At 39.7% G+C, this 11,058-nt stretch overlaps 1 protein-coding gene across 1 annotated transcript in view; it reads right to left on the bottom strand.

Annotated features, from left to right (window-relative positions):
• Positions 1-798: 798 nt before the first annotated feature.
• The window catches only part of LOC133561863 (ubiquitin-conjugating enzyme E2 E1), a 34,849-nt gene continuing 24,589 nt past the window's right edge, over positions 799-11,058 (bottom strand). Inside the window, exons 4-6 of the mRNA XM_061915476.1 lie at positions 10,292-10,424; positions 1,148-1,295; positions 799-1,072 (exon numbers count right to left, since the gene is read on the bottom strand). Of these exons, the coding sequence (XP_061771460.1) occupies positions 975-1,072; positions 1,148-1,295; positions 10,292-10,424 (379 nt within the window). The 3' untranslated portion in view covers positions 799-974. The remainder of the gene's footprint in view (positions 1,073-1,147; positions 1,296-10,291; positions 10,425-11,058) is intronic.

The following is an 11,058-nucleotide window of genomic DNA, read 5'->3' as shown; positions in this document are numbered from 1 at the left end:
ACAATTGTTTCTTTCTACTGCCTTCCTATTAAATTATTTCCCATTTTAACATTGTTTAATTTTACCTCCAGAATGTGCCGTGGGTCAATAATTGAGGCGAAGTAGCACAGATATGTGTAAAAGACAGTAATTAATAGTAGTGTACTATTTACACCTGCTCAGTGGCTTAGTGGTTAGATTGTCTTCCCTGAGATCGGTAGGTCGTGAGACTATAAAAATTGGAACCATCACCTCCCTGATTGACACTCAGCATCAAGGGTTGGAACTGGGGGTTAAAATCACCAAAAATGATTCCCGGGCGCGGCCACTGCTGCTGCTCACTGCTCCCCTCACCTCACCTCCCAGGGGGGTGATCAAGGGTGATGGGACAAATGCAGGGAATGATTTCGCCACACCTAGTGAGTGTGTGACACTCATGGGTACTTTAACTTTAATATAGTGACATTTATCCCTGCCAAGTGTGGCCCACTTGAAAATGTCAAGTGGACCATTTGTTTGTGTACAAAGTGTGTACCCAAAATAAGTGGAGCATTAAGTACAGCTGCTGCTGCGGAGATGAATAACATGTTAAAGAACACGCTGTACTTGAGGTCGACACTGGAAAAAAAACACATCGCATTTGCATACGTCTGGTATGCTCACCATGATTGGCCCGAACTTCCTTTTTGGGCTTTTTATTGCTTGTTTGCCCGAGCGAGCGAGCGAGCGAGAGTGAGCGAGGGTATATGAGGTGAACCCCTCCTCCCTACATTAAAAAAACTATTTCTGTATTAAAGAATAGGCGACCAAAATACAGTCTCCTTTCCTTCGTGTTTTTATTTCCATATTTGCGCAGATAACTTAATCAGGAAGCAAAAAATATACCAGACAATAAAGTACTAAAAATCTGAGATAGAAACAAAAGCCCTCACACAAACCACCGGGAACTCGCACCCCTCCTCCTCCTCCTCTCGCTGCCGTCGCCCCCTGCTGGTTTATGTGGCGTACCGCTTTGTCCACTGTTTGGCTGTTCGGTCATGTTCGGCTCTGTTGGTCGTGTACTGGGTGGCGATGCTTCCAACCAGAGGGTCGGCTGCAGGGGGCGAGACGGGCTGAAAGGTCAAACGACCATTTGACCGGACAGGAAGTGTGTGTGTGTGTGTCTGACCTGGGTTGCAGTCTGTGAGCAGGGAGCAGATGGACAGCAGCACCTTGGAGATGGTGAGGGCGGGGCTCCAGTTGTCCTTCAGGATGTCCAGGCAGATCACGCCCTGGCTGTTGATGTTGCAGTGATAGATCCTCGTGCGGAACGTCACCTGCGGGCGACGCTCACGTTAGCAAACCGCACTCGCATCTTTGTTTACACTCGAATGGACGTCACGGTCGTAAACACTAGACAAGGCAAGGAGGGCCGGGCCGATAAAATTATATCAATATATAATCGCTATAGACACAATCGATATATATATTTTTGGGTGGAAGAAACCGGGAAATAGGGTTGCACGGTGTGGAGGGGGGGCGTGGCCTGCGGACCTGCAGTGAAGCAGGGCGTGCCAGGACCGGCTTCGAGATCAGCGACAGGTGATTAGACGGCCCACCTGAGTGTGTTTTTCTAATCACCTGTCGCTCTGTTAAAAGGCAGCAGCCGTGAAGGAGGAGGTGGATGGTGGAGCACGAGCGAGACCGACCGAAAGACACTTGCTAAAAAGTAGTAAAAGACTTTGCACATTGCTGAAAATAAAACATTGTTGTGACCCTGGAAAAGCCTGGCATGTCTGTGATTGGTTTTCCGAAAAACCCGGAAGTGCAAGTCTTCCACATACGGTATAGTATATTACTGCGATACTAATTAATCATATTCGGGACTATACCGCCTCTAAAAAGTACCGGTCCCCCACCCCTGCCAAGTCATTGCTGGTTTACAAGCAGAGGAGCATGTTCGGCAACGCACAATCGCGGAGTACTTACAAACAGACACAGTGTGTAGACATACAAGGGAAAAGGAACGCATTTTGGCTTAAAAACTACAGATAAAGGTGACGTTATAACACTGAAACAACCTCAGGAAGAGGTGTTTTAAAACATGGCTAGCTAGCTAGCGGCTAATGTGTTTTAGCTACTTTTAGCAGTGTTTTAAAGTAGGTTTCTTACAAGTATCATCCCTTCAGGACCAGGAATAGCTAAACATGCGTCACTACACACCGTAGCTCACTGGCGTCCAACGCCATTGGTGGTTCTACACCTGACATCTACTGTAATGATACCAAGTGCAGGAGCGTATCTAGTCGATACTACTATGACTACATCATTTTTTTTTTAGCATCAAAAAAAAATCTTTTGTTTTTAAAAAAAATGTATATTATGTTGATAAACTCAGGAAATATGTCCATGGACACATGAAGACTTTGAATATGACCAATGTATGATCCTGTAACTACTTGGTATCATCCAAAACTAATGTAAAGTATCAAACAGAAGAATAAGTGATTATTACATTTTAACAGAAGTGTAGATAAAACATGTTAAAAGAGAATGTGAGCAGATATTAACAGTAAATGAACAAGCAGATTAATAATTCATTTCCTACCACTTGTCCCTCATAATGTTGACAAAATAATAAAATGGAAAATGACAATATGTTACTGCATATGTCAGCAGCTAAATTAGGAGCCTTGGTTTGCTTACTTACTAATAAACGACATGTTGTCTTGTATGTTCACTATTTTATTTAAGGACAAACTTGCAATAAGAAACATACATGCACCGTAAGATTTTATGATAAAATAGAGCCAATAATGCAATTTTTTGTGGTCCCCTTTTTTTAGATAAGTAACGAACTACATTTTGGTACCGGTACCAAAATATCGGTATCAGGACAACACTGCGTGGAAACAACAAAGCAAGGCATTTGTTCTGGTAAGCTTGCAAATCAGGAAGTGATCAGTAAGCAACGGGAGGGACGCGCTCAACAGCCAATCGCCTAGAAATATCAACTATGATTATGACGTCTAGTTGTCTTACTGTTGATTCTCTGCACGGAGTGAGAAGAGAAAGTAAATACGAGAGCGGCACATAGCCCAGAAATTGTGGTCAAAACGGGAAAGTCCCCACAACAATATGGCACTTTTTAAAAACAGACCGTAGTCTTTCACCACGCTCTCCTTTTTTTCCAACTCTCGTCTGTTCCCTATTTGGATGTACTGAAACAACAGGTAGGAAATACCGTGCAGGACCGTCTAATTAAAAGAAATAACTAAATATAACAAATGTGCAATGTTTCATCCAATAATATTTAGAGAACTGCATAACAAATTAATTTCCATAATTAAATAAGAATTACAGACCAAATTAAATGGTAGATGGTAAATGGATTATACTTGTATAGCGCGTTTTCTACCTTTTTTAAGGAACTCAAAACGCTTTGACACTATTTCCACATTCACACACATATTCACACACTGATGGCGGGAGCTGCCATGCAAGGCACTAACCACGACCCATCAGGAGCAAGGGTAAAGTGTCTTGCTCAAGGACACAACGGACGCGACAATGATGGTAAAAGTGAGGATTGAACCAGGAACACTCAGGTTGCTGGCACAGCCACTCTCCCAACCGCGCCAAAATAAATGTTGCACAGCCATAATGTCCCGATACTAAACTGTAACAAGTAGTTTAAGTTTTTCTATATTTACAGGTTCACACTTTGCACTACTTCGCTACTTTCTTACATAATCCTTATTTTTGCACCCTCACTTTACGAGGTTATTGTTAAGTGTTTATATTGATTTTAGAATTTTCTTTACATTGAGTGGTTTCCATGCTTGTGTTGACATTTCCTTTCTGCCTCCTTGATAGCTGAGGGGATTACAATCAGAGGAAGGTTACATTTGAAACAAAAAATTTTACATTTAATATAAGTTTTCTTCTCATCCTTATCTTCCATAGATCATAAAAAATATCAACAATTATCGATAGACCGATATAATAAACATATATCGCGATACAGTTTTCAGCCAAATCGCCCAGCCATTAAGGAAAGTTTTTTGCAAAGCACACTAAAACTTAAATGCAGCAAGACGCAAAGACAGTTGATTACAAAGCGAAAAAACATAACAATAAAATAAAAAAAGGTAACAAGAGTTGCAGTGCAATGAAGTGCAGGGAAAGGGAAAATAAAAATGGAAATATACAATCAAGAATAATGAGCACATAAAAGTAAAACTGCAAAGGAAAGGTGTGGTTAAAAGTGAGAGCAATAGAATACAGCAGGTAGGTATTTCATCCAAGAATATGCTGCAGTAAACAATAGTTGTTATCCCTGATTTAAAAGGAGTTGACAGTTTGAGCAGACCTCAGATCAGCAGGAAGTCAGTTCCCCTGGTGAGGAGCATTACTGAATGCTGCCTCACCTCTTTTGGTTTTTGTTCTTGGGAAACGCCACAAACTAGTTCCCGGGAAACGCCACAAACCAGTTCCTGATCAACTAATGCAGTGGTTGTCAAATAGGGGTACGCGTTCCCCTTGGGGTACGTGAGATTTTTTTAAAATATTCTAAAAAAAGCAATAATGCAGAAATCCTTTACAAATATATGTATTGAATAATACTTCAACAAAAGATGAATGTAAGTTCATAAACTGTGAAAAGAACTGCAACAATGCAATATTCAGAGTGGACAGCTAGATTTTTTCATAAATATTGATGTTAAAGATTTTTTTTTTTTGTGAAGAAATGCTTAGAATTAGTTTATGAATCCAGATGGATCTCTATTACAATCCCCAAAGAGGGCACTTTAAGTTGATGATTACTTCTATGTGTAGAAATCTTTATTTATAATTGAATCACTTGTTTATTTTTCAACAAGTTTTTAGTTATTTTTATATATATATTTTTCCAAATAGTTCAAGAAAGACCACTACAAATGAGCAACATTTTGCACTGCTAAACAATTTAATAAATCAGAAACTGATGACATAGTGCTGTATTTTACTGCTTTATCTCTTTTTTTCAACCAAAAATGTTTTGCTCTGATTAGGGGGTACTTGAATTAAAAACATTTTCACAGGGGGTAAATCACTGAAAAAAGGTTGGGAACCACTGAACTAAGGGGTCTGGATGCTTAATAGGCAACTGGTAAATCAAGCATGTATTTTGGTCAGAGACCATTCAGTACTTCATGGACCAGCAGTACAAATTAAATCTATCCTTTGACTCACAGGAAGCCGGTGTCGTGATCTTTAAACCTGTGTGATATGATTCAGTTTCCTAGTGTTTGTAAGGACTCAACATTCTGCTGCGTGTTGAGGCTTGTAAAGACGCCATTACAGCAATCCAACTTACTAAAATTAATGCATAAATAAGTTTTTCCAGGTTTAGTGAGACACCCCTTAATTCTACCACTGCTGTTTAGGTGGTAATAGACCAATTTCGTGATGGACTTTGGATACTCGTTGAAGTTGAGGTCTGAGTCAATAATTACACCAAGATTTCTGGCTTGATTTGTCGCGGTCAATGACATGGAGTTGCGATGAGCACTAACAATATTAATGCAGACGCACACCAGTAAAATATAAATAGGTGCTTAATTTATGCTGGGGCTTTAAACAGTGTGCTGTAGAAACACACGGATGCCCCCTGGCGGCCAAAGAAAGAACTGCTTTGGCTCCAGGAAATGGAGCCTATCAAAATAGTTGAGCTTTCACTTTCCCAAACAATTACTTACCATCCTTGGATTAAAAAATGTGTCATGCAGCACAAAAGGCTCAATTAATTTCGTAAAACTTGTGTTTTTTACAAAAACGTTTGGACTTTTCAATTTAAAAAGAGTTGTATTAAAACACTTCCTTGTGGTCTACCTCAGTGGTCCCCAACCTTTTTTGCACCACGTACCGGTTTAATGTAGGCATTATTTTCCACTTGTGTCAAATAAATACTGCAAAAATAAGGGCATGAAAAATACAACTCACTATAACGCTGAATTAGAGGGAGCCATGGGCTTGTTTCTTTTCAATGAAATGCAGATAGAAATCAAGCTTTGGCTACAACCTGTCACATTTATATTTTATATGTTCATTGATGTGCATTGTATCATGTCACCAAGTTATGACAAATATAACGGATGACAACTTCCTATCAGTTTATTGTACATCTGTAAAGAAGCATATTGGTGTGTGTAGAGGGCCAGGCGAAAGTTAAGTTGGAGAAAATGCGTCACGGACCGGTACCCGGACCGGTGGTTTGGGACCACTGGTCTACAAAACATGTAATGGTGGTTCTTTGGTCAAAATGTTGCATAGATGATGTTTTACAGATCATCTTCAAACCATTTCTTGACCGTCTTTAAAGGATACGCTTTTTTGTGGGCGGTTTTATTTACGTGGCTCCACTTCGACTGAGCCTTATCCATGTCAGCCATGTTGTAGTTTTTAGCACTCCCCTTTGGAGTCTACTGACTGACAGGTTAGAACTCTACGCTACTTTGTATTAGAAATGGCAACAGTGGAGGATGCATGTGCATGTACGAGCCAGTCTGCCCTGTGACAAGAGAACAAAGAGAAATAAAAAACGTCTTTGTGTAAATTTCTAACATATATGGAGATATCTGCTGACGCCAACAATTGTAAACGGATTGTTCGGAGAAAGTATAAAGGAAGGCAAGATTGTTTTATAAATATTTCCGCAATCCATGGTTTGCATTCAAATTTTCAGGTCCTATGCAGACCGTAAATACCCTATAACAGGTACCAATACGTAAAAAAAACCTAAATTTGGCCTAATAAGTCACTTTTAATATGAACACAGTATTTTTCGGAGCACAAGTCGCTCCGGAGTATAAGTCGCACATGGCGAAAATGCATAATAAAGAAGGGAAAAAACATATATAAGTCGCACTGGAGTGTAGGTCGCATTTTTGGGGGAATTTTATTTGCTAAAACCCAACACCAAGAATAGACATTTGAAAGGCAATTTAAAATAAATAAAGAATAGTGAACAACAGGCTGAATAAGTGTACGTTATATGACGCATAAATAACCAACTAAGAAGGTGCTTGGTATGTTAACGTAACATATGGTAAGAGTCATTCAAATAACTATAACATATAGAACATGCTAAACGTTTACCAAACAATCTGTCACTCCTAACCGCTAAATCCCATGAAATCTTATACGTCTAGTCTCTTACTAAATAATATTATTTGATATTTTACAGTAATGTGTTAATAATTTCACACATAAATCGCTCCTGAGTGTAAGTCGCACACCTGGCCAAACTATGAAAAAAAATGCGATTTATAGTCCGAAAAATACGGTACACACTATGAGATTAAAGGCTTAATATATTAAAGTGTTGAATCATCCAAACTAACAAATTTAGTACGAGTAGGGATGTCCTAATTTAGGCCCCTAAAAAAAGAATATACCTGAAAATATTTTATAGCAAGTAACTAAAGCAAAAGCAGTAACACTTTTTAATAAAGGTCATCTTATTAAATGTATAATTTTCAGCATTGTTTTAAATCGGGTGATGTACTACATTTTTATAAGAAAACACAGTAGTTAGTGAATAATAAACAAAAAACAAATTTGCTACCATTTAAATCCTTTAGGTTTTTTTCCTCAAAGCATACTCTGTGAGTTTGTAAACAATAACAAAAAACACCAAAAAATTTGTTAAAAAAAAAAAAAAATTACTCACTTATATATACGAATACTATACTAGGTATCAATAGTGTCAACATCTGGATCGATCACCCCTACTTTACATTGAAGCTTTAGCGGTTTACTTCTTGTGTTGTCCTGTTCGGTGTGTGTCGCATGCTTCGCCAAACCCTTTTCTCTAGTCTTCCAGTGATAATGTTACGTGGAAGAAACTTTGTTTATTTTTACCAATAATATTTAAGAAATGGCTTCCCACTGTGGATAGACAACCCGCTCGTTGCAGCTCACTCTCAAATTGGAGCTGGAGTTATATGCATCCATACTGGAATTCAGGCAACTCCTGCTTGTGTGCAACAAGGAATATGCAAATGTGATTGTGTCTCCCTGAGCGTGCATTTTGAAGGAATCTTTCACATGAGTACAATCTTTAGCAGGTAAAGACTGGCACAGATGGATGTAGTAAAGAACTGCTGGGCGCAGCAGCTCATCAGCTGAAAAAGGCAAATATCGGCCCTGTTTAGGACATCTCTAGCAAGGAGCACAGAAAGAGGCATCTAAAGGCTAATATGTCACAACATTATGAAAAGCTCTATTCTATCATGCAGCCTAACGAGTCATTAGTATTATTGCAGCAACATTAAAAACACAAACAATGGAGTTAGGGCTGGGCGATACATCGATATATTGCGGGTTTGTGCATTATAGAAAATGACTATATCGTGATATTTGAGAATACATTGTCACGCAGTTGCTTTTAGCTCCGGGCATTACACTACGAGTGTTTCCCACTCTTTCTTGTCTCTCCTTCTCACAGAGACGTAAACCAAGCGCACCTTCTTACACACGTCATGTGTGCAACGTCACACGCTCCCGCGGAGCAGAGAGGTAGCGACATGTTAACGTTAGCAGTGATGCTAAAGGTGAGGTGCGGTTGGTAATATGAGAGAGAGAGAGAGAAGGTGTGAAGCTGGTAATAAATGGAGGAAGAATAATTCCCAAGAAAAACAGCATGGGATCCATTGTCCGGCGGTGTTTTGGCTTCAAGCGGGAATATGTTCAACATTTATGCGGCAAAAGCGTTGCTACAAAAAGTAGCAGCACCGCTAATGTAGCATCATTTGAAAAGTCACCCGCTAGAGCAGGTGTAGGGAACCTATGGCACTCGAGCCAGATGTGGCTCTTTTGATGACTGCATCTGGCTCTCCGATACATCTTAGCTGACATTGCTTAACACAATAAGTAATGAATAATTCCGCTGGTAATCAGTGTTAAACATAAAGTTCAAAATATAAAACATTCTCATGCATTTTAATCCATCCATCAGTTTTCTACCGCACCTGTTCAAAAAGTTGCAATAATGGTAAGAACTATTTTATTTATTATTGGTTGGTTTCAGAATAACACTGTTCATTTATTTGGCTTTCTCAGCCAAAAAGGTTCCCGACCCCTGCGCTAGAGAATGAGGAGTGCTTGAAACTCTGCATGTCAACATCTCCGTTCGGTGCCACACCAACAAAATGACGAAGCAACTATTTCCAGATCAACACCGTATGAAAAAAAAAGTCAACAACAGGAGAGGATAACGTCCGCAGGAACCTATTATGCAGCTCATTTTTATTTGACAGTTATTAAAATATCTTGTGTGACATCATGCAGAAAAGTGCACTTTGTTTTTAACTATTGTAGTGGTGTTCTGTACAAAAAGTGCACTTTAGTGTTGTTTTGATATGTCATCTTGGTGACATCATTCACAAAAGTGCACTTGTAGCTTGTTTTAAAATGTCTCTGACAATCTTGCACTTTCTGTTATGAAATGACATGAATGTTTGTGCCATTGCTTAATAACTGTTTAATAAATACACTTTTGGTCAATTGACTTAGTTGTGATTTCCCTCTCTGCATGAAAGTTTAAAATGAGCATATATTAATCCAGTATGAACAACAATATTTTAATGTAGACACAGAATCATCATACTGCTGTGATTATATGCATCAAGTGTTATTTCAAGGCAAAGCAAAATCCATCCATCCATCCATTTTTCTACCGCTTATTCCCTTCGGGGTTGTGGGGGGCGCTGGTGCCTATCTCAGTTACAATCGGGCGGAAGGCAGCGTACACCCTGGACAAGTCGCTAACTCATCACAGGGCCAACATTCACACTCAAATTCACACACTAGGGCCAATTTAGTGTTGCCAATCAACCTATCCCCAGGTGCATGTCTTTGGAAGTGGGAGGAAGCCGGAGTACCCGGGGGTAACCAACGCATTCACAGGGAGGACATGCAAACTCCACACAGAAAGATCCCGAGCATGGGATTGAACCCAGGACTACTCAGGACCTTCGTATTGTGAGGCAGACGCACTAGCCCCGTGAAGCCTGGCAAAGCAAAATATCGAGATATATATCGTGTTTCGTGACATGGCCTAAAAATATCAAGATATTAAAAAAGGCCATATCGCCCAGCCCTAAATGGAGTCATTTCATGTTCATGAACTGAAACTGTAAAACCGAGTCACTGAGAAGGAAAACAAAGAAATGAATGAAACCTCTACGTGACACAGACACATGACTAATAATTTACACACAGTTATGGCCGACCTATTTAGAATGTAATGTCAAGAAGCCACAAAATACAAAACAAGACTGTGACATACCTTGGGGGGTTTAAAGGGGTAGTCGGGCGTGAAGGCGATGTCCAGGAAGAAGACGCCTCCCTCGTACACGGAGCCCGGCGGTCCCAAGATGGTGGACCTCCACTCATAGATGTTGTCTCCTTTAGGGCCGGCGCTGCAGGGACAACCCACGTGAATGAGAGAAAGCTGAGAGGCGGCAGCAACGTAGCTCTTTCACTTCACATGCAGAAACCACATCCTGGTACATATATTTTGCTTTTGAACTGAAAGCCCCTTCAAGAAATTTCAATAACACAGTAAGTTTTACAAGACTGTACATCCTGATTCCGTAGCCATATTTTATCAAAACTTGTGCAATCAAAACAAAATCATTCAGCAGACGATAGAGGTTTTCAATTCTACTAAAATAATCTACACTGATGACACCGTTTAGCAGAGACCCGCACAATTAAACACGCTGCACCGCATCATTGATGTAATAAATAAGCATGGGTGAAAGCTGGTAGGAGAAAACTAATGAAAGACAAATTCAACATCCACCGTTGTTTGTCATTTAAGTAGCCATGCCTAATACCTAGTTTTTTACCTAATCCACATTATCCCTTCCTTCATTAACACTATATTATTTTTTAATGTTCTCTGTAACTTGGCTAACATTTTAGAATCACTAAATCAAAAATCTAGCTGGATGTCAAAGAGCTCATATTATGATTTTGTTCTACATTTAAAACACTTCCTTGTGGTCTACATAACATGCAATGGTGCTTCTTTGGTCAAAATGTTGCACA

The sequence above is a fragment of the Nerophis ophidion genome, linkage group LG11 (genome assembly GCF_033978795.1).
Source record: "Nerophis ophidion isolate RoL-2023_Sa linkage group LG11, RoL_Noph_v1.0, whole genome shotgun sequence".
In the NCBI taxonomy this organism is placed as follows: Eukaryota; Metazoa; Chordata; class Actinopteri; order Syngnathiformes; family Syngnathidae; genus Nerophis; species Nerophis ophidion.
Note: the sequence above shows the minus strand (reverse complement) of the source record. Positions and strands in the feature narration are given on the sequence as shown.